The following is a 25,037-nucleotide window of genomic DNA, read 5'->3' as shown; positions in this document are numbered from 1 at the left end:
GAACGATGCCAAGGGAAAGGCAAGGTCATTACACAGATGCTCTACACAATGACCTGCCTACAAGCATCAGTGAATGAAGAAACATACAGAGGGAAGAACAGAAGAGACTGATGTCAGCCTATCATTTTGGAAATACCCACTAAATTTGCAGAAGAAGAATATTTTTTTTCTGTCTCTCACCCTCTTTAATCAACACAGCACGATTCATGTCTAGAACAATACTTTCCCTTATTAAAGAAGTAAAAAATTCATTCAGAACAAAATTTTACACATCTATTTAATACTCATTTTTTCAAAAAATACCTATTTTCTCTCTCTCAAGAGAAGTGAATATATATCTTAAGATGTAATAAAAACCTTTTGTTTCATCAGTGCTCAAAATGACTTTTAAATGCTATATAAACTAAAAGTCATTTCCTCACTTGAAAAGACTGGGAAAAAAACTACTAAAAAATATTTACCATATCCTCAATTTTTACACACTTTTATATGCACCACGTCACAGCATAGGTAAATTTAGCCCCTTTACAAAACAGATTTTTTTAAAGCCTAAAACATTTTCTTTAGTTTCCACTTCTGCTTCATAGGCAGATATGAACATGGTCTCACTTCTACATGGAAGTAAATGTGAAAGACAAATTTAAAAATGTCTGTATTTCAGTGCCTCTTTCCATCTCCTACCAGGTTTCTGGTTCACCTAGACTCGAATGTCCCACTCCACTCACTCTTGTCCAAAGTGTGAAAGTGTTCACTCAGTCATGTCCGACTCTGCAATCCCATAACTATAGCGTGCCAGGCTCCTCTGTCCATGGGATTCTCCAGGCAAGAATATTGGAGTGGGTGTGGAAATGGCTATTTCCCTCTAGAGGGAATCTGCACAGCCCAGCGATCGAACCCAGGTCTCCTACATTGGCAGGTGGATTCTTTACTATCTGAGCCACCAAGGAAGCTAACCTCAATTAGGGTGATGCAGTGTAGAACATGTGAGTCTAGTTAGATTCTTTTTTTTCTTTTTTTTGTAATTTTATTGAAATATATTTGATTGGTTAGATTCTTAAAGAACTCACTGCCTTTATGGGTATAATGGACTAAACATAAAAGAAGCTGTTCTTGATAATGTGAGGTCATCATAACAAACGTCATTCGTTGTTCTGGGCACAATTAGAGTTGAGACTCTCAGGAGCTCCTGAGGGTGTGGGGCTGTTTGGAAGTGATCCTCCACTGTAGGGATGATCCCATGGAGATTGCTAGGCAGGCCCCCCGCTTGCTGTCAGCTGTTGCTTCTCACTGCAATTAATGCAGCCACCACCCCCACACGCCACTATTATAAACTAATTAGAAGTTAAGGCTGAGTCAGGAGGAAGCAAATGAACGCCTTAAATGAGCAAACTTTAGTTTATCCATACGTCCAATTTAGCAACAAAATCCCCAATCAACACCGGTTGGAAATCAGAAGACAGAAATCATGGCCCAACTCCACGTAATTCCTGGCCTGGGGGTGGGGCAGGGCTTAGGTACATCAGTCTCCCTTTTCCAACCTGACTGTTCTCACTTGTTGAGGAGTAAGAACACACAACTACCTCTTTGGACTATTAAGCCCGATTGGCCAAAATGATGGGCATCTGGCATAACCCAGGACACAGAAGTACGGGCTGAGTAAGTCTGTATATTTTATGGTTGTTTGTTTTCTAAAACTAAAGCCAGCTGTGCGTTTTGTCTCTTACATAGTAAAGTGCATGGGTTTGAGAAAGTCAAAGGGAGACTTGGCCCACCCACTGCGCAGCCTGAGCCGTATCCCACTGGACTGAAGGCAAGACTCAACTGGGCATGGCCATGGCACAGAGGCCGCGTCCTCTGCGGCAAGAGAGACCAGAGCAAGCAAGGGCATAGGCCGTCTCGGGCCCAGGCCTCCCTGCCCACTCTACTCTGTCCTCCTCGCCCCCCTGTAATATATGCCTTGACATATCATGCATTATTTTAGAAATCATCTTAAGTTTTTGGTAAAAAGCAAGAAATAAATTGCATGATCATCCAGTGGGTTAAAAAAAAAAAAAAGTATGGGTCTGGGTTTCTTGAAAAATAATTGACAAAAAAATCCAAGGAATGGAAAGGACTCAGGTTTGGGATGATCAGAGCGAAAGCCCAAGAAAATGAGGCACTGAAGATGGTGGATGCATCACTGACCTAGTTAACTGAGGAAACAAGGACAGCAAGACAGTGAGCCCACAGCCTGACCTTTAGGACATGTGCAGCAGATGCCGGCTCCACGTCTTCCCCTTCCTGCGCCAGACAATAATGTGTGCTCTGTCGTGTCCAACTCTTGGCGGTGCTGTGGACTGTAGCCTGCCAGGCTCCTCTGCCCATGGAATTTTCCAGGCAAGAATACTGGAGTGGGTTGCCATTTCCTCCTCCAGGGGGGTCTTCCAGACCCTGGGATCGAACCCGTGTCTTTTGCGTCTCCCGCATTGGCAGGTGGATTCTTAACCACTCGCACTACCTGGGAAGCCCACGTGAGAGAAGTGATAATGTTAAACACTTTGGCCAGAGGCCATGAGCCATGCTTCATGCTGACAGGATACAGGGAGCTGGCGCGAACTGGCCTTGGCTCATGCCTTGGACTGAACTGGCTCTGGCAAATGTTTTTGTTTTTTTTCATGCATCACACAAACATGAATGTAGGATAAATATAAAAGACTCCAAAGAACACTGAGGAATTCTTTATATACCCTGTGACTCATCTAAAAATACACTGCAACTAAGCCTTTTTGTTGTACATCTGATAGTCTCAGTTATCAGGGATGTTTAGCAACTAAGTTCTAAAATGCACAAATTAGACTTGGACCAAGAAAGTTTTAGAAATTACTGATACCAGGCTTAAGACTGTCCTGGAAGGCATTTTACCATGGGCCAAAATAACCACCAAACAATTTGCTTAAATACTCAAATATTTAAGACTCCATCCAAACTAACATCAGTTATGCAAACACCCAACAAGGATGCCACTTACCAGTAATGGGAGTTTTATACAAAACATATTTAGGGCTTCCCTGGGGGCTGAGTGGTAAAGAACCCTCCTGCCAACGCAGGAGACATGGGGTTCGACCCCTGATCTGGGAAGGTCCCATATGCTGCAGAGCAACTAAGCCCATGCGCCACAACTATTGCGCTTGTGTTGTGGCTCCCAGGAGCCGCAACTGCTGAAGTCCAAGCCAGTCCGCCCTCCACAACAAAAGAAGCCGCTGCAATCAGAAAGCTGAACACTGCAACAAGAGGGGAGCCTGCACAGCAGTGAAGACCCAGCACAGTCAAATATAATGAAAATCAATCCCCCAAAATCTGCATCTAAGGTAAGGCAGCACATTCCAGTCTAAAGGAAGAACTCAGGATTTTCAGTTCAGTTTGCTCACCTGTCCCTCAAAACACATTCCTCGGAAAATTTACCTATTACTTTACATTACAAGGAAGTACAAGTAAGTGAGATTGTTGTTTTTGCCTCACCAGTTCATGGTTTAGCTGAAAACGAAGAAGGGTGAGAAACATTTTTTTCCTTCAAAACGTAAAATGAATCTACTCGTGAAGGGTCATGTGTACAAAACGTAAAATGAATCTACTCGTGAAGGGTCACTGTGTACAAAACGTAAAATGAATCTACTCGTGAAGGGTCACTGTGTACACCACCTGAGAAAAATTTGGGAAGCTTTGTCACTCTCTCACATGTCACGGGCAACTCACAGCACCCACACTCAAGCTGCGAAGCAAACTGGGGCCAGCCAGGATATCCGTGTGATAAGCATGTTGAGTTCTTCTGCTTGCTCACAGGAAAAGACTTGCAGAAATAAATGAAGTCTCTAATTCTAAGTCTATAAAGGCAACAACCATTTTGCTTTGAGCCAAAGATTCAAAGCAACACCAGTTAGGATTTAACACAGAGTGCCTGGTTTACAGGGGAACAAAGCCCTTCAATATAGCTCCAAGAACCAAAATAAGTTTCAACATCCTGACCTTAAACAATACATACCAGCTTTCTTGGCTGCAGATGCCACTATTAATAAGAACAGGGTCCCTAAAACACCCTTATAATTGAATAAATCAATTATTCACCTAGAGTGTGAGTAGAGTTTCAAGGGAGAGCAGGAATTGCTGGCAGAGATCAAATGCTTATTTCTTCTCAAATTACGATACATAACTGAATAGATGAATAATCTACATATGCCAGAGGCTTCCCTGGTGGCTCAATGGTAAAGTATCCATCTGCCAATACAGGAGGCTGGGTTTTGATCCCTGGGTTGGGAAGATCCCTCGGAGTAGGAAGCAGCAACCCACTGCAGTATTCTTGCCTGGGAAATCCCACGGACAGAGGAGCCTGGTGGGCTAGAGTCCATGGGGTCGCAAAGAGTCAGACAGGACTGAGTGACTGAGCAGGCACTACATATACCAAAGTGGGCTCAACCTTGGCAACAGGTTTTCCTTCTCTTTAATGATTAAAGTATATTTTTTAAGTTCACAAAAAGCTTGTAAGTCTATCACTTCACTTAAGGCTCAAAACGAGCTTAATAAATGGATGTGCGGGTATCATTTCCTTGATGAAGGAAGGAACTGAAAGTCCCTCGGGGTCAGCGATCGGCCCAGCTCACACGGTGTAAGAAACAGAAGCAGGCTAAGTGTGGTCATTGCTTCCCACAGTTCTATTCCTATCTATCAAGACAAAATGCATGAGGGGAACCCAAAAGAGAAAATTCTAACAGACCACTTCCTGAGAGTGCTCCGTTGGTGGGCAGAGTTCCAAAAGTGCAAATTCAGACATAGTGGATGGAAGAGGGTTGCAGGCAGGCTCCCCAACGTGATGTGGCAGGTTCAAGGGTCTGCACCAGCCGACGACTCGTTAACATGCACATTCCTCACCCCTACTACACTGGAGTTTCTGGGGCTTGGGGACATGTATTGAAACAAGCGCCCTCCAGTCTGATTCTTATGCTGACCCAAATTAAAATTGGAGAATCATTGCTCTAGGATTCTCAAGGGAACCATGGAGGAAACCAATAACAAATGTACTGAAATACAGACAGCATAACAGATATTACAATGACGACCCCACTAGCTGGCAAGACCCATGAGAGCAGGACTTGTCCATCATTTTATTTCCATGCATGTATCTGCATCTAACAAAACATGTTACACAGAAGACGCTACGTAGACAGCCACTGAATGGAGTTCCAGATCTTATAACTAGGTGTTCTGTATTAATTTTTTACCCAAAATGCCCAGCACATGGGCCAATGCCCAGTGAATAATGGCTCATTAGAATCATTAAGATAAATGTGTATTATACATGTGTCAAGGCCCCTGATAAAATGCTTTTGGTGTATTATCTAATGTAATCTTCACATCCACCTTGTGAGGCCTATAGTAAACTCGTAATTACCATTTCAGAGATAAGCATACTGAAGCTCAGAGAAACAGTAACTTTCCTGAGCCAATAAACTGCAGAACAGGTCTCAAACCCATATCCATCAGACCAGAGTCCACACACTGCACTGTTGCTCTCCAGATGTGAGCTTTTACGGATGGGTGCAGGTCTATTCTTCCGATACCAGACTAAGCATTACACAATGTCTAATCTGTCCATCCTGCCAGCCCCCTAAGCAGTGACAATCCTAGGAACTGGTGAAATGGAGATCAAGTTCGCAGTCAAATGCTGTGCTAAAATACAACTCTACTACTCACAACCTTGTTCTTCCCTACCCCATTCTTCTGGATTTCAGTAAATCTGTTATTTTTTTTTCTCCGAGTGTCCTAGAGCAGTGATTCTCAAACTTCAGTATGTTTAAGATTCAAACTGGAGGCTCGGAGCCTTGAGCCCCAGAGAACCATAACAGTGTTGCCTATGAAAACTAAACAAAAACCCTATGGAATGACACTTGAAAATGTCAGATTCTTTTCTTAGACTCTCCTAATGCTTTTTTGAATATACAGCGGCTGGTTTTTTTCAACCACCAGTTAGAAAAAAGCACATTCAGCAATAATTCTGGAAACATCATTCTATTCCCTAGGTACAAAAGCCCTGCGGGTATCTCAATCATTATAGGACGTCAGGGAAGAAGCACGTCAGGGAAGAAGCACGCTTCCCCACGTGGGTGGGCCCAGCCTGTCTGGCTTCTCTACACCCAGCGCCCTTCCAGGCCCAGCTACAGACACATCCCACAGCCCGTCTGCAGGCTCAGCCCCACCCCAACCTCTGATACTGATTCTGGCCCAAAGGACAGGAAGCTTCAGAAGCCTTCAGCAGCAGCTCAACAGTTTGGTCAGGTTCTTACTAATCCCCCGCTGACCTTGAACGTGTCATTCACCAGGCCTGAGTTCCTATTGCCAGGTCCCTGAATTACATCCTAATTTTTCAGGGTCTGCATTCTTCTCTCTCTCACAACCAACCCAGCAGCCCGGCAACCAAACTTCCAATTTTAAGTAACTAGCATCCTAAACCGTGTCGTCATCCACTCTCGTCCCCTGATATCCTGTTTCGCCAGTGACCAATGTCTTGCTCTGCTGAGGCTCTGTCTCCTCTCTCCCCCAGCATACTGATGCTCAACAAAAACACTCAACCACTTGCATCTTTGTGCAAGTTAGAAAACGACATCCCTTCCGGCTCCGCAGAACCCTGTGCGGACAGAATTTCAACCACGTTTCCTCTCAGCCGCCTGCCCCTGTTACAAGGTTCACCTCCACAATCTTACCAAGCGGCCCTGCTCTGAGCCTGCGTCCGTCCAACCCGGGGAGAGGTCCTTCTGCACTCAGGGCTCCGCCAGACCCCAGCTCATGATGACACATACCCAAGACCGTCTCAACTTGGCAACAGATCTTACATCCTGCCTTCCTTCCTCTTTGTGTTTACTGCTTGCTCAGCCTGTGACTCCTCTGCGGTTACGTGTCCCTGGGAGCCTGAGCAGCGGCTCTAGCTCTGCGCTCATGTCTAGGTCTCCGACTCCAGCCCCACGGGTCCCCGAAGCCTCCTAGATCGCCATCTCCACAGAGTCCGAGCCTTAAAGGAGACACACAGGACTCTGGAGCGATGGGTGCAAAGGCCTCAGTTCTCTTTAACTCATTTACTGCCCCTCTTTCATGTAACGGTCCTTATCATGAATGGCACAATCCAAAATGTGTCCCCTCATTTATACACCAATGAGCTCCACCCTTTGGGGCTGATGATGGTGTAAATAACAGCACCCTTCATTAAGCACTTCCCTGGTGGTTCAGATGGTAAAGAATCTGCCTACAATGCAGGAGACCTGGGTTTGATCCCTGGGTCAGGAAGATCCCCCAGAGAAGGAAGTGGCTACTCACTCCAGTATTCTTGCCTAGAGAATCCCATGGACAGAAGAGCCTGATGGGTTCCTGTAGTCCATGGGGTTGCAAAGAGTCGGACGCGACTAGCACTTCCACTTTTATTAAGTACTTACAAAATGCCAAGCCTTGCACCAAGCTCTTTCCACACACGATGATGAAAGCAGGGATGTCAGCATTCCCACTCAAGAGATCTTTCTGTACATTATGGGAAACTTGTAAATTGTACATTTTGAAAAACTATAATTACTAAATTTTATAACTATAACAGCATGAACTAAATACAGTCACTTAACTTTTTAAGCAAGGGAATGATAAAGTATGCATCTATTAAAATATACTTACTTAGAAATAATATAATATGAAAAACTGTTCAATTCACAACTAAAGAGATAAGTCTTAAGGAATTAGTAAGTCTGGCTGATCAGATTTCTACTAGAAGGATCTGAAATCTTTCAACAGGCCATAATTTTAAAATAAAGAATAATACATATGAAATTAAGTAATAAGTAATATTGTGAAGTGAAGTCACTCAGTCGTGTCCGACTCTTTGCAACCCCAAGTAATATTATACCACCTTAAAAAGCTAAACTGAAACCTGAAGTTCTGAGCTACTGTTATTTAAAACAAATTAAGGGGGGGGGGGGCGGAAATCTGATATTACTGAGTAATATCAAAATAGATATTTTCAATATAGAAAAATAGAAAATTATCATTTCATTTACGCACACTTCCCCCTACAAAAGATTTGTATAGTTTCAACAAATTGGACCAACTGTATACATTTGACTGATTTCTAAACAGCACATTGTGCATAGCAGAAGAAGAATATGTATCATTTTCTTTCTCTTTTTCCCCTCGGTTCTTCTGCTATACAATGCTATGCAGCTATTTCCTACATGTGTACACAAACCTCCTCTTTCAATCTTTCAAGAAAGACAATGCTTTTCCCAGATTTCATCCTTGGGATGTATAGACATATCTTTTTACCCAATAAAAGCTAAGCCCTCAGTGCCAAAGCAGATGACCAAATCCTGCCCCCTAAACTGGGTATGCTCTCTGCCAAGAATATAAAAAGAAATGACTTATCAGCAGAATTTTGGTGTTTTTCACAGCATAACAGGACACACCAAAATCATTCAGCTAATAGTACACTATACTAGACGTTAAAAATGAATGAACTGAACCTCCTATTTTCAAGATTTCTCCCTTGAGACTCAGCTTCGTTGAAAATAAACAAAGGAGTTTTTAAAGGAACTTCTTATGTTCCTACTGTTCATTCATATTTTCTCCCAGAGACCCATTTCTTCTGCCAGAGTGGAAATTTTCTCTACTTCTTAGATTAATGCCCCACTGACTAAGTAGACTCTATGAGTAAGAGATACTGTTAACAGGTTAATGATGTGGCCAATTTTTAAGGTTAACTGTGTAGAGGGAAAAAATTATAATAAAATCCACCACTTTTAAGTGTACAATTTCATGAGCTTCGACAAACCTGTACAGTCATGTAACAATCACCAAAATCATACTAAACATTTCCAGCAAGTGTGAAAGTTCTTGTGTCCCTCTTTGCAGGCAATTCTCTTCCCCCAGTTTCTGGCCCCTGACCCGTTCACCTCTCTAGTGTCACTTTCTCTAAAAGGCCATATAAATGGAATCCTACAGTCCATGTCTTATTTCTGGTTTATGTATATTAGCATAATGCTTTTGAAAAAAATTATCCATGTCATTATTTCTACCAGGAATTCCTTCCTTTTTCTTATTGGGAGGGAAAAAATGTTGCTTGCCATTCCAATAAACAACAGGGTTGCCCACCATCAAACCATCAGCCATTGCAGCCACTCTCTGCACTCTCTCCACCACCCCTAAACCTCTGACAGCACACCCTGAGATGGAGAAAACAGGATATGGGTCCTCGACAGTTAAGATGTCTATCAAAGGAGTAATTTCAATGAGCCCAGACTTTGCATCTTCCCACACACAGAAAAGCACCAAAATCATTAACTCAAGATGTCTCTTTCGTGATTAGCAGTAATTTTCTGATGTTCAACTACGTTTGTTTGTTTAGCAAAGCAAGCATTAGTTGCTCAGTCACATCTGACTCTTTGTGACCCCGTGGACTATAGCCCACCAGGCTCCCCTGTCCATGGAATTCTCCAGGCAAGGTCAGTGATCTTCCTGACCCAGGGATCAAATCTGGGTCTCCTGCATGGCAGGCAGATTCTTTACCATCTGAGCCACCAGGGAAGCCCTTTAATTTAGCAAAAACTCCTCTATACCCTAGCTCCTCCCTAGCCTCTTTGGAACAGGTCCTCAGAGCTATCTGAGAGGCTGTCTCTCCAGTTACAGTCCTCAGAAAGCCAAATAAAACATAATTCTCAACTTCTAGGTTGCACACTTTTTAAATTAGTTGACATCGCTAAGTAGTATTCCATCTTATGTCTATACCATAATCACAGTTTATCAACTCACCAGTTAACAGACATTTGGTTACTATTATATAAATACAGCTACTGAAATCAAGCAGGATGCTGTGGGGCTCCTGGGCATAGCAGCCTTTCTGTGCCCCCACCCCTTTCCTCGTTTGTAGGGAATAGCTTCCAGCCTCCATGGTCTTCCCTGAGTTTTAAAGAGCAGATTCAAACAGTTGCTGATCAGGGAAGGAAGGGGATGCAGATACAAAGGAGACCCTGAGGCCAGATTAAAGGAGCAAAGGGCCTGCACACACCTAGATCCTCATCAGCAACCATGCCTTTGGGCCACTGCTATAAAATTCCTCACCAAACCCTTCCGGGAGGGGAGACACAGTTTTTCAGCACACAAGACTGCCACGTTCCCCTTTGCCTAGCAAAGTAATAAAGCTATTCCTTTCAACTCCACCCAAAACTCTCTCCGAGATTCACTTTGACACCGGTGCACAGAGACTTCAGCTTTCAGAATCACTACACCGAAAATTCTAATACAAGGATTTGGGTATACACATGTTATCATGGGTCACATAGTAAATGTATTTTTTAACTTACATGAAGGTTATTATATTTGCTTCAATCTCTCAGTTAAAAAGAAAATCCTCTATCTATAAACAATTCAAATTACTGATGCCACTGAACCATACAAATCGCTGACACGGGTAAGAATGGATTACTCTATGACTACTGAACACTTAATACGGGTGTGTGCTCTACTTCAAAACATGGTGAACGGAGCTCCTGGTCTGGTGAGGGCAGTTACATTGTTCCAAAAGGAGTCTGATTACCTGCTGTGGTAAGTAGAATGAAACATTTTAGACCCCAGCTCCTCAGAGTGTGGTTCAAAAACCAGGAGGACCCAGTGGGACCCTCCCTGGTATACATCCTTCCTGTGTGCCCCACAGGAAACGTGTATGCAGGTCAGGAAGCAACAGTTACAACTGGACATGGAACAACAGACTGGTTCCAAATTGGGAAAGGAGTATGGCAAGGCTGTATATTGTCACCCTGCTTATTTAACTGATATACAGAGTACATCATGAGAAACGCTGGGCTGGAAGAAGCACAAGCTGGAATCAAGATTGCTGGGAGAAATATCAGTAACCTCAGATATGCAGATGACACCACCCTTATGGCAGAAAGTGAAGAAGAACTAAAGAGCCTCTTGATGAAAGTGAAAGAGAAGAGTGAAAAAGTTGGCTTAAAGCTCAGCATTCAGAAAACTAAGATCATGGCATCCAGTCCCATCACTTCATGGCAAATAGATGGGGAAACAGTGGCAGACTTTATTTTTGGGGGCTCCCAAATCACTGCAGATGGTGACTGCAGCCATGAAATTAAAAGACACTTGCTCCTTGGAAGGAAAGTTATGACCAACCTAGACAGCATATTAAAAAGCAGAGACATTACTTTGCCAACAAAGGTCCATCTAGTCAAGGCTATGGTTTTTCCATATTCATTGGAAGGACTGATGTTGAAGCTGAAACTCCAATACTTTGACCACTTGATGTGAAGAACAGACTCATTTGAAAAGACCCTGATGCTGGGAAAGATTGAAGGTGGGAGGAGACGGGGATGACATAGGATGAGATGGTTGGATGGCATCACCAACTCAATGGACATGAGTTTGATTAGACTCCAGGAATTGGTGATGCACAGAGAGGCCTGGCATGCTGCAGTCAACGGGATTGCAAAGAGTCAGACATGACTAAGCAACTAAACTGAACTGAACTGATGCATGTTTGAGTTCTTCTGTAGAAACTACAGCATCCCACCCAAGTCTAAGATGATAACTTCAGGCTCAGCACAAGATTCCTGTAACATACCCTGTTACCTCACCACCAACCAATCAGAACAAAGTCACATACCCTGCATCCCTCATCCCATATTTTGCCATAACAACTTCTCACCCCAAATCACCTGAGAGGTGTCAGGGGTTTTGAGCACAAGCCACCCATTCTCCTGGCTTGGCCCTGCAATAAACCTTTCTCTGCTCCAAAATCTGACATTTAGCTGTCTGGCCTCACTGCAGGCTCACTGACCTGCACTGGGTAACAGTCCCAGCATTGCCTCGGAACCTGGTAGAGATGCAGAATCTCAGCTCCCCACACCTTGATCCACGGAGTCAAATATGCAGTTTAACACGATCCCCAGTGATCTGCATGTTTGCAAAGCACTGCTAGAGAAGGTCAAAGGAAAAAGGAATTAGATCCCATGGAGAGGATCAGGGCTTCACAAAAAACAGTCTGAAAGGAACTGGAAGCTCATTTTAAGTTCCATACTACCCCTTTTAAGAGTTCTTTGGGCTTGATCTTTTAAAATTTCCAATCAACAGAATTTTGTCTGAACAAACTCGTGGGACTCCCTTTGAAAATAAATGGCTTTGAGAAAAACTTCGCTCAGCATCCCAGGGGATGTTTGCAGTCTCTTTGTAAATTCCCAGACATTTTCTCTCCTATATTGTTTATAGCCTCAGAGAAAATATATAGGATTCCTCTCAGATTACACCTAAGGGACACACACTTCATTCTCCATCACCTTCTTATTTACCTGAAAAGACCAACTGAATTGCCAAACAATCACAACAACATTTCCAATGATTGCTATTCACAACTGGGACCTAGGTATTATAGATCATAGAGCTAGAAAAACTGAAAGAGTTCAGGGCATTCAGATAGAGTAAGGTCCTATGTCACCACATCACAAAAGCAGCAGACAGGATTTAGGAAAAAAAAGCAAAGACTTGCCAAAAGTGACCTCACTCATAAGTAGCAGAGTCGGCAGCTCAGGAGAACATTTTTATGTGGGTTTTCCTCCAGCCTGACTCCGGGCTCGTCGTGGGTACACAGTAATAACCCTGAAGTCTTCACTTCATTCCAGGCCTCTTCACTCTCTATAGTTTTCAATCCCTAAAACGCGCCTTGGGTGGCACAGGGTCTCACCCCTGTTGCCTGAGCTTCTAACTCCTTTCTTCCTCACCACACCTAAATACAGGTGTTCTCAAGCTCTTATCTTCATCCTGTTTTCTAAACCCATGTTCTCATTACTTCTCAAACCACAAGCAATGATCTCTAAGCTATCTTTCCTTTAAACCAACCCACGGGCTCACTGGCATAAACTCCCCAAAGGCCAGCTCTCATTTTGTCACCTGCCCCACAGGAAAACCTTCAGTGGCATTCCATCGTCTGCAAAATAAACATAAAATCACTTAGCCTGGCATTTAAGAATCTTTAAGTTGGTTCTTCCATCTTCCTTCTCATCTTCTTCATACAATTCAGGCTTCGTAGCGAGCAGCACAATTCGGTGTTAAGGTTGCCTGTGTGGTGATCAGACCCCTGGGTTTGAGTTTCAGTTCTCTGTCTAGTGATATGACCCTAGGAAGTTTCTTAACCTCTTTATACCTCATCTGTAAAATGGGAATAAAGATAGTACCTAATAGAGCTATGTAAGTTGTAAATATAAAGCACTTAGAAAAATGTCTGGCACAGGGTAAGGACTTTCCTAATCTTGGTTTTAATTCTTCTTTTAAAACTAATAAAGTATCAGCTGCTCATACACCAAGACTTCATGAAAAAACTAACTCATAACATCCTGGTGATTATACCACAGAACTCATGACATTGTACAACAAAAGCCAAAAAAAAAAAAAAAATTAAGCTTCCATTACTGTATGCTAGCTATTATTTCTCCACATTCATTAAAATATTTCAAAGTATCTGTATTGGAAAGCCTTACTCATCGGCTTATAAAATAAAAGGCATTTAAGATAACAGTAATTCATTAGCAAAACTCAGACCATATTTCTGGCTATAGAAGCCATATCTTTTTATGCTTTTCATAATAAAACTGCTCTGAGCCCTAGTAAAACCAAACAGCCTAGATGTGTAATCAGCATATCAAATATATGTCTTGAAGCAAGAAATGAAATCAAGAGCTTTACAAATAATCTGACTTGGAAAAAAGTTTTCATCTTACACTCTGATTTGGACCCATTACAATGTTGAGGATTCAAATACTATGTTTGAGGCTCAGAAGCAAATGCTGGGGTCAATTAGCAACACCTAACACCTTCATAGTTAGAACTGGACATGGAACAACGGACTAGTTCCAAATAGGAAAAGGAGTACGTCAAGGCTGTATATTGTTACCCTGCTTATTTAACTTATATGCAGAGTACATCATGAGAAACGCTGGGCTGGAAGAAGCACAAGCTGGAATCAAGATTGCCAGGAGAAATACCAATAACCTCAGATATGCAGATGACACCACCCTTATGACAGAAAGTGAAGATGAACTAAAAAGCCTCTTGATGAAAGTGAAAGAGGAGAGTGAAAAAGTTGGCTTAAAGCTCAACATTCATTCAGAAAACTAAGATCATGGCATCTGGTCCCATCACTTCATGGAAAATAGATGGGGAGACAGTGGAAACAGTGTCAGACTTTATTTTTTGGGGCTCCCAAATCACTGCAGATGGTGACAGCAGTCATGAAATTAAAAGACGCTTACTCCTTGGAAAGAAAGTTATGACCAACCTAGACAGCACATTAAAAAGCAGAGACATTACTTTGCCAACAAAGGTCCTTCCGGTCAAGGTTATGGTTTTTCCACTGGTCACGTATGGATGTGAGAGTTGGACTGTGAGGAAAGCTGAGTGCCGAAAAATTGATGCTTTTGAACTATGGTGTTGGAGAAGACTCTTGAGAGTCCCTTGGGCTGCAAGGAGATCCAACCAATCCATCCTGAAAGAGATCAGTCCTGGGTGTTCATTGGAAGGACTGATGCTGAAGCTGAAACTCCAATACTTTGGCCACCTCATGCGAAGAGCTGACTCATTGGAAAAGACTCTGATGCTGGGAGGGATTGGGGGGAGGAGGAGAAGGGGATGACAGAGGATGAGATGGCTGGATGGCATCACCGACTCGATGGACATGAGTTTGAGTAAACTCTGGGAGTTGGTGATGGACAGGGAGGCCTGGTGTGCTGCAATTCATGGGGTCGCAAAGAGTCGGACATGACTGAGCGACTGAACTGAACTGAACACCTTCATCCTAACAAGGTAAGGATGAAGAGCTGAATATATGTCAGCCCTAGACTAGGGAATGGAGGAAGAAGAAGAAACAATGCAACAAAGGGCAAGAAAACTAAATGCTTTGGGTATATAACTCTTTTAATCCTCAAAACCACCCCTTAAGAAAGGTCATCCTATCATACAGATGAAGACACTAAAGCACAGAGAAGTTATAATGTGCCCACAGATGCTCAAGTCTCAAGTGGCAGCACTGGAATTTGAACCCAGGCACACACCAGAATCTCTGCTCTTCACTATTAGGTTATAAAGACTCAAAATATTTCCATCTTCTTGATGGAAGGAGACATATAGATTGACAGGAAAGGCAGTTCCACAAATCACCAAGATGATTACAGCCCAGCAGTGGTGGTTTAGTTGCTAAGTCATGTCAGACTCTTACAACCCCATGGACTGTAGCCCACCAGGCTCCTCTGTCCACGGAATTCTCCAGACAAGAATAGTGGAGTGGGTTGCCATTTCCTTTTGCGGGGGGTCTTCCTGACTCAGTGATTGAACCCATGTCTCCTGCATTGCAGATGGATTCTTTACCGCTGAGCCACAAGGGAAGCCCTTTAAAGCCCAGATTTCATTCAGTTAAGGCATTTCTGGGGCTTTCCTGCTGGTCCAGTGGTTAAGAATCACCTGCCAATGCAGGCGACACAGGTTTGATCCCTGCTCCAGGAAGACTCCACATGCCCTGAGGCAACGAAGCTCACGCAGCACCACTACTGAGCCTTCGTGCTCTGGAGCCCATGCTCCGCAACGAGAAGCCATTGCAATGAGAAACCCTGCTCAATGTAACTACAGAAAGCCCAAGGGCAGCAACAAAGACCCAGTGCAGCCAAACATAAATATTCTGGCAGGAAGAAACTGAAGACCCAGCCCTACCTCCAGCCTATGTTCACGATGCTCAAGAGCTCTGCAAGCCCAGTGGCTTGGGACACTAGGGATAAGCTTTGAATCCACTCATAATTTTGGTGTGAACAATGAAGATCTCCAGAGATTCCCAAGGACTAAATCCCCAAACCACTGTCAATGCCCAGACTCCCCAGTACCCATAAAGCACAATGCTGTCAGTCAATAACTGTCCTTCACACAATGATTTGCAAACAAAGTGATGACAAATTTGAGAGATGACTAACAATTCTCTGACAAATCTCAACATATCAGAAAGGTGATGGATTCATGGGTAAAACACAGAGGTAATTCCTAGTAGACATTTGAGCTCCAGAGCTTTCTCAGAATAAATTTATAAATTGGTGTATATTTGTACATGGGATTCTAGGAATGTAATGAGAATATACCTACAAACTATATTAAAATACTTCAGTGAATATTATTAATTGTAGCATAAAGGCAGAGAGGGAACTAGAGTTCATTCTAACACACCTGGTGAATGGCACTTGTGATACACATAATATTCTAGTTGTAACTTCAGTTTACTTACTCTTTCACTCTGATGTTGGTTTACAACAGTCCCAAAGAAGGCCATTAAGATTGAGAATAAAAATAATAACTAAAGCTTTCATAGTTCAATTTTGAGATATGCTAGAGAACTGACTCATTTGAAAAGACCCTGATGCTGGGAAAGATTGAAGGCAGGAGGAGAAGGGGACGACAGAGGATGAGACGGTTGGATGGCATCACCGACTCGATGGACGTGAGTTTGAGTAAACTCCAGGAGTTGGTGACGGGCAGGGAGGCGTGGAGTGCTACAGTCCATGGAGTGGCAAAGGGTCAGACATGACTGAACTGGGCTGAACTGAACTATAAGAGTCATTGGTTACATAATAACGCAGTTTCAAAGGCCCTCTGGCTACATGTTAAACTAGTGAGAGATAAATTAACAGGCAGCTGTATACAGAGAAGGAAAGGGTGTTTTAAAGTCACCGGCCAGCAGAAAACTTGTCACCGGTCAGCTTGGCGCCCTGTCCTGACCTGGAGGGGCGGGATGGAGGGTGGGGTGGGGTGGAGGGTGGAGTGAGAGGGAGGTTCACAAAAGCTATATGTAGACTTATGGCTGCATCACATTTGTGACGCAAGCAGAAACGAACACAACATTGTAAAGCAATTATATAGCAATAAAGTTAGTTTAACTGAAGGAGAATTGTAACAGAACATTTCAAGTGTTCAAACTTCACATCTAAGAAGTCTGAGATGACAGTCCCGGGGCCTTTGCTCACCTACACTGTGAGGAATCTGCTCCCCAGGGGTCCTCTCTGTCCTTGAGGGTGCAGAATGTGGTCAGGGCGCCGGAGGCCCAGCAGGCTGCTGCTATATTGTCCACTAGAAATTATCCAAGGCAAGAGGTTGTGCTGGTGCTTCCCTTGCAAGTGCTGAAACAAAACACACATTCGGCATGCTTATAAGGATGGCTCAGCAACCCGAGAAAAATCTTAAGGCATTAAAAAGAAAAGTCTTAATGAAAACACTACTTTAGTAAAGGCACTACAGACCCCTCCCTAAATTCTCCACTGGATGACATGATTACCAAAAACAAAGAAACCCAAGAGCAAAAGCAGAAATCCAAGAGCAAAACCTCCTTCATGTACTCCAGGACTATAGCTCATGACTGGTTATCCACGGGACCCAGCTCAGTCTCCTTGAAAAAAATAACAGATCCAACTCAATTAATCCGGAGCAACCTGGTAATGAAAGAACCATCTGTCTCCTTTTTCAGCTCCTCTCTACACATACACACAGCTTTATTGTTCAATGCAGCGGTGAAAGGAGGAGCTGCTGGAAAACTCTGACGAGCAAGGGGAGGGAGGGAGACAGAAGAAGGAGAGATCAAGAACAAAAACAGCCAGAAGGAAAGGTGGGAGGTGAGTGTGGACAGCAACTGCTTTAACAATGTGTGGTAGGCTACTTTCTCCAAAATACTTTGGAAGAAAAAAAATCTCAAATTGCTCCTGCTACCGTTTTTCTTACACAAGACTAAAAACTCTGATACAGAAACAAAGAAAACATAAAACCCCGCATGTTCTATATTTCTTGTGTTAGCAGAAAGTGTTTTTTTAAAAAATAAAAATGAAACAAATATCATAAACAAAAACCCGCCAAAAATGGGGCAAATATTTATTTCAGAACACATTTATGACTCTAATGTCCTACAATAAGAAAATGATTATGCTTAATTATGAACATCATAGAGTAACATGAAAACTATTTAGATTCTACCAAATAAAGAACGTTTTAAAAAACTGAGTACATTTCCATACGTGAGATGCATGAGTGGTGACACATGACTGCAAGACAGAGAAAAAAGAAATCAGTTGATAGGCTGAGCTGTGGACTGCATGGGATTTCTTTTCTCTAAAGTTCAAAATTTATGGAGAAACAGAAAATGCTTATTTTCATATATTTCAATATACATTTCACATGTGAAGTGCTAAGCAGTTTGTGCATTTAGAAATTAGAACAAAGGCAGAATGGTGCTCTTTAGTGGCAATTACAATAGAAGACTTCTATTCTGTTCTATTAGGGAATTCCCTGGTAGCTCAGTTGGTAAAGAATATGCCTGCAGTGCAGGAGACCAGGGTTCAATCCCTGGGTTGGAACGATCCCCTGGATCTCTTGCCTCCAGGACTCTTGCCTGGAAAATCCCATGAACAAAGGAGACGGGCAGGCTACTGTCCATGGGTTGCAAGAATCAGACACAACTTAGCAACTAAACAACCAGCATTCTATTCTGTTCTAATTCTATGATAATAGACGTCTCCACCGTGAGACAGAATTTTGAACCTAAGTAAATTGCAGATAATGATAAACTTTGCGCCTCAGAATCATTCTCCCTAAATGGATAGAAAGCACAACTCCTGGGTTTCCATCGTCTTCAACCTATACTAGTTACTGTCTGCTAGAACAAGAAGCGATCACAAATCTGAAGCTGGAAGGTTAGCAGAGAAACCTCAAACAATGCTAGAGGATGGGGGTTTAGTTACACCTGGAGAAGCTTACATCGTGGAAGGCAAACAAGATGGCCATTCTCAAGTCTGAATGGCCTTCATGAAAAAGAGGCATAGCCTGGTTCTGAAGGCTAGCAGGGGTTAAGCCAAGGCCAATGAATGCAAAATTCAAGGAATTAACAACTTTGAAGTTGGCATGGAAGAACATGCTTAGGTTACCTAAAGATAATACAGGTTCCATTTCTGGACAATGAGTCACTGATTACTAAAGATACTCTGTTTTAAAAAACCACTTGGGATGGATTTGTATAGTAGTCCTCAAAAAACTTTAATGTCCATTATCATCACCTGAGCATCTTGTTAAACTGTTGATTCCTATCAGGTCAGGGGGTCATGAGATTCTGCATTTCTTGCAAGCTCCCAGGTGATGTCCATGCTAATACAGTGTGGTTACAAGCATTAGAATGTTACTTAAACCAGTATTTCCCAAAGTTTTCCAACAACATGACTTCAAAAGTACTCTCCAACCCTGATTTGGGGGCAGATGATTAATAAATTTTACATATTAAGTAGTTATTAGTGGAATTTTGCATGCACACACCTTTAAATGTTAAAAAATAAATAATATATAATAAATATATTGATTTTATTAATATATATTAATTCTTATATTAATAGATTTTATATTATAACTAATATAATATTAATGTTAATATTTATTAATATATATATTAATATATTAAATAAAATAGATAAATATATAAATAAATAAAGCTATCCCCCCAGCTGATACTTTTAAACAATAACCAATTTTGCCCGATTTTAAACAATACTTTCTTTTTACTTCTATTAAAAAAAAGAACTAAAAAATGACAATTTTACTCCAAGTTTGGCAAAGTAAGTGTGTCCCGGTGAATGAATGAATGAATGAATAAGCATGCTAAGCATTTAAAATGCAGTTACTTACGATTTCCGTATACAACAGTTAACAGAGAAGTAGGACAAGACCAAACACAGCTCTAACTTTTCTTCCTGGTGATTTGTGTTACAAATCATGTGTCTCCAAAGGTGCGGGTATGTGGGCAGAAGACTCCCAAGGTGACATTTGTAGTTTTCTTTTTCCATGTAGGGCTCTGCCTCCTTTTCCGAGCCCTGACATTTCACCTCTCCTCCACCCCATCTGGGTGGTAAAATCCCTTCCAATGCTTTGAAAGTTTCCTTCTTGCTCACATTTTGCTCAGCCCGCTACTTATCTAAGAAACTTGGGCTTTTAATCAGTTCAAAATCCTAAGTGACGTCTTTCCTGGAGAAATATGCTAGTATCTGAACACACAGCCCTTCCTCAAATTTTAAATCCTTCTTAGGTTTCTCTCCCAGAATAAATAAGCCAACAGCTAATAGGGAACTGGCTTCCTGTCTTTCCTCCTACTCTATAAGTCCCCTTTCCAAAGGGTTTATTGTTTTATATTGTAAAAGTTATAAGCAACATTCCATCTGATTTACAAAAGCCCTTTTTCTCAAGCTACTTATTACATCAGTGTATTCTGAATGAATGCAAGCTTATTCTGCTCCCTGAGAAGCATCATTTCCTGCTTAATTCCCCTTTTGCTATTTTTAAAAGAAAAAAAGCAAGTAAGCTTGAGGATAAACAATCAGAAGAGCATATATCAAGTCTTAAGGTTAAAGTACTGGAAATGTTCCAGCTTACTATCTATCAGAGGATCCTCCAAAATCAAATTACAAATATGATGCTAAGCTTAACTTGGGGTATAATTATTGTTACAAAGAAACCATCATACATGGGATATATATTTTTATTAAATCATATATAATCCTAGATTTACTTCTGAATGCAAGCCAAATTAATCCTATAGGCAAAGGGAGTTAATTCATTTCCTGGTAAAATTAACTATGGAAGTTTTCACCTCTACTATAACTATGCTGATTTAGGCAATAACCAAATTTCTGGGCTTTCCTGGTATTTCAGTGGTGAAGAATCTGCCTGCCAATGCAGGAGACACAGGTTGGATCCCTGATCCATAAAGATCCCACATTCTAAGGAGTACCTGAGCCCATGAGTCAGAACTGTCGAGCCTGTGCTCTAGAGACCAGGAGCTGAATTACTGAAGTCCACAGGCCCTGGAGCCTGTGCTCCGCACCAAGAGAAGCCAGCTCAGTGAGAAGCTCACGAAAAGCAATGAAGAAGAGGCCCCGCTCGCCACAACTACAGAAAAGCCTGCGCAGCAGCGAAGACCCAGAACAGCCAAAAATAAATTTTAAAAAGCAAAAGAAAAACCAACTTCCCAACGCCAGACCTTGTTCCAGGCACCAAAGACACAGTAGTGAAGAAGAACATCCGTTTACAATCCAGGAAGAGAGGGAGAAATTAACAAGCAGTTGTTATTACTATTCAGTAATACTATTCGGTGTTATTATGACGTAGCAATTATTGAATTACAACTGTGATCTGACGAGGCACTGCCCTAAGTAGGGGAGGACAGAGAGCCTCAGAGGAATTTGAGAGAATTCAGAGAACTCCTCTGAGGAGTAAACAGATGAAATCAGGGTAAAAATGAAAAGCATTCCAGGCAAAGGAAATGGCATTTGTGACTGAGGCTGCTGCTAATAGAAGTGAGCATGAAAAAAAATGGAAAAAAAAAAAAAAGTGAGCATGAAAGTAAGAGCTAATCTTTGTTGCATGGCTACTACATGCATGAACTCACAGAATCCTCACAACAGTGCTGAGTTGGGCCTGTTTTTCTAATTCTGTAAATGAGGAGGCTGAGACATAGAGAAGTTAACTTGTCCAGGGTGTCTCAAAGCTAGATGTTGAGCCAGGGTTGGGCTAGGTAATCTGCTGCTGGTCTATTTATTCTGAACCCATCAGCTACTCTAGCTTTCCAGGAATAAGATCAACCTGAAGCCTGCCTCATCTTCAAGATTCACTCTGCCAATTTACATTTTTCACAGAATGACATAGTGAAATATAGATGTATTGGAAAATCTTCAGTCTCATTCCCAGAGTCTTGATAAATGTAAGATTCCTAGGTTGAAACCTATTATATTGGGAAATATTACATGAAATTTTTTCATTACAGAAGCATTAACAGAAGTCCGAACGTTAATATAACAAATGCTCACAAACCCATTAACCAAAATAACCATTACCTTCTCAGGGATTCTTTTTTAATGGAGATTTGTGTTCCTCTCCCTACCCTCCTCTTTTTCTCTGGGATCCAACCACAATCATGAATTTGCCTACTTTTTATTCACATGTACACACATATATGGTATATGATGCTGTTTTAGGTAATAGTTTAACATTCACATATGAAATACAGAATATTTTGAAATTTGAATTTTTTCACTCTACACTTCAGGCTTAGAGATCCATCCATACTAATGCATAAAGGTCTGGTTCATTCAAATTCTGTACAGTATCCTATTAATCAATTGCATCACAAATCTTTCCATTTCCTATCAGCAGATATTTAGGCTATTTTCAGAGAACTACTGATCTAAACATCATTTTGGAGCCAAATCTCTTTTTTTCCAATCTAAAAAAAAAAAGCAGCTTACTAGGATAATCTTACCAACAACTCTGTGACCACATGGAGGCCAGAATACTGGAGTAGGTAGCCTTTCCTTTCTCCAGGGTATCTTCCCAACCCAGGAATGGAACTGGTATCTCCGGTATTGCAGGTGGATTCTTTACCAACTGAGCTATCAGGGAATCCCTACAAACTGCTAGGAATACTTTACAATTGAAATTTCATTTCCACATAGTCTTTTTTCTAAAGCATAAACTTTGATAACTCAAGCTGTTTAAAAATACCTAGATATTTAACATACCAGGTATGACTCTTTCACTTATGCCAAAGCCTTCGACTGTGTGGATCACCACAAACTGGAAAATTCTAAAAGAGATGGGAATACCAGACCACCTGACCTGCCTCTTGACAAACCTGTATGCAGGTCAGGAAGCAACAGTTAGAACTGGACATGGAACAACAGACTTGTTCCAAATAAGAAAAGGAGTACGTCAAGGCTGTATATTGTCACCCTGCTTATTTAACTTATATGCAGAGTACATCATGAGAAACGCTGGGCTGGAAGAAGCACAAGCTGGAATCAAGAATGCCAGGAGAAACATCAATACCCTCAGATATGCAGATGACACCACCCTTATGGCAGAAAGTGAAGAAGAACTAAACAGCCTCTTGATGAAAGTGAAAGAGGAGAGTGAAAAAGTTGGCTTAAAGCTCAGCATTCAGAAAACTAAGATCATGCCATCTGGTCCCACCACTTCACAGGCAAATAGATGTGGAAACAGCAGCAGACTTTATTTTGGGGGGGCTTCAAAATCACTGCAGATTGTGACTACAGCCATGACATTAAGTCGTTTTCTCCTTAGAAGGAAAGTTATGACCAACCTAGACAGCATATTAAAAAGAAGAGACATTACTTTGTCAACAAAGGTCCATCTAGTCAAGGCTATGGTTTTTCCAGTAGTCATGTATGGATGTGAGAGTTGGACTATAAAGAAAGCTGAGCGCCGAAGAATTGATGCTTTTGAACTGTGGTGTTGGAAAAGACTCTTGAGAGTCCCTTGGACTGCAAGGAGAGCCAACCAATCCATCCTAAAGGAAATCAGTCCTGAATATTCATTGGAAGGACTGATGTTGAAGCTGAAACTCTAATACTTTGGCCACCTGATGTAAAGAACTGACTCATTTGAAAAAACCCTGATGCTGGGAAAGATTAAAGGTGGGAGGAGAAGGGGATGGCAGAGGATGAGATGGCTGGATGGCCTCACCAACTCAATGGACATGAGTTTGAGTAGACTCCAGAAGTTGGTAATGGACAGCGAGGCCTGGCGTGCCACTGTTCATGGGGTCGCAAAGAGTCGGACACAACTGAGCAACTGAACTGAACTGATGACTCTGTGAAAACACAAAGTTAATAGTATTTTAAATGAGAAAATACATTTCTAGGTAAAGTAAATCTACAATCATTTTGAAAACAAAACATATTGAAGAAAAAGTGTATGCAGAAAGTCTTCTTATGACCACTTTCTTTTTCTGATAACCACACTGACTAGGCAGAAAACTCTGAGTGCTTGAGCAAATAGATAAACAAACCACAGGTTTCCCTGGAATGCTTTGTTCAGTGTTTTAGCCAGAAAATAATCCAAGGCACTACCCCACAGAAAGATAATCAAATTTCTCTTTAGAATTGAGTGATTAGGATGTACTCCCATGTACCAGAGTCAATGATGGATAAAGTGAACAACAAAGCAAAGTAATAAAATACCAAGTCTTTCACCCTGAAGTCTTTAGACCCATAAACAGTGTGACCACACACAATGACCTATTTACATTAACGGAAATGTTTAGCTCAAGGACATTGTAACAAAGTTTATTATCCAGGCCAAACCGAAGTCGAGTCTACAAATAAGTGAAGGCTTATCAATGGCATTCCTATACTTTTAATATCACTTTCTATAAAGAATCTGAGAAAACCTCAAAAGGTAGATATTTTAAAATATGAATATACGTTTACTAACGGCTGCATTCTTTACACACTAAAATAACCTAGTCTCGGGAGTTCCCTGGTGGCCCCAGTGGTGAGGACTCTGCGCTTTGACTGCTGTGGACCAAGTTCAATCCTTGGGAACTAAGATTCCACAAGGCTAGGTTAGCCAAAAACAAACAAGCTACCCTAGTCTAGAAGATGTAAAAGAAATTCGAAAAAGAGTATTTTCTCTGAAGAGAGGGGGGAGAAATGTCTTCTCTCTTAGCAGATTTCCAAGAAGTGTTCAACATTCCTAAGAAGGTAAACAAAACTGGGTTTCCAATGAAAGAAGTAACTCCACTGCACTGGGGATCACAGTGCGGTCAGCTCCCTGGTCACAATCAGCCAAAATGTTTTAGCACATTTCACAGGCCAGAGCCAAGGGGATATCACTTCTAGATTCCCAGTCTCCAGTCCAAGAAATCCCCCTGGGCTTAGGAAAACCTACCCAGGCTTCAGGAGGCAGCTCAAAACTCAACTGAAATTCATCCTACCAGTAGTTCAGTGAAATAACTGGCCAAGCAAATGGAGAAACTCCATTATCCATTTATCCATCCAAGACAGACACCTATTGCCCATCCTATCACATGGGACAAAATCTCAGGGAAAAAGAGAACTCTGTCTGAGAGCACAGATGCTCGAAAGGCAAGTCCACAAAAACAGAGACATACTAAACATAAC

General features: G+C 41.8%; 1 protein-coding gene across 10 annotated transcripts in view; it reads right to left on the bottom strand.

Moving 5' to 3' along the window:
• The window catches only part of ST3GAL6 (ST3 beta-galactoside alpha-2,3-sialyltransferase 6), an 89,879-nt gene that overhangs the window by 50,098 nt on the left and 14,744 nt on the right, over positions 1–25,037 (bottom strand). For 2 of the 10 annotated variants that reach the window (XM_061134060.1, XM_061134062.1), the window contains exon 2: positions 17,058–17,210. The exons of 3 other annotated variants lie outside the window; for them this stretch is intronic. Coding sequence is in view for 2 of the 7 variants with exons in the window: in XM_061134058.1 (XP_060990041.1) it covers positions 2,236–2,656 (421 nt within the window). In the remaining 5 variants the exon portion in view is untranslated. Of the gene's footprint in view, positions 1–2,235; positions 3,233–6,731; positions 6,880–17,057; positions 17,211–23,598; positions 23,726–25,037 lie in introns of those variants that run through there. 5 more of the 10 variants (XM_061134061.1, XM_061134064.1, XM_061134059.1 and 2 more) reach the window with 5 other exon arrangements.

The sequence above is a fragment of the Dama dama genome, chromosome 31 (assembly GCF_033118175.1).
Source record: "Dama dama isolate Ldn47 chromosome 31, ASM3311817v1, whole genome shotgun sequence".
Taxonomy (NCBI): domain Eukaryota; kingdom Metazoa; phylum Chordata; class Mammalia; order Artiodactyla; family Cervidae; genus Dama; species Dama dama.
Note: the sequence above shows the minus strand (reverse complement) of the source record. Positions and strands in the feature narration are given on the sequence as shown.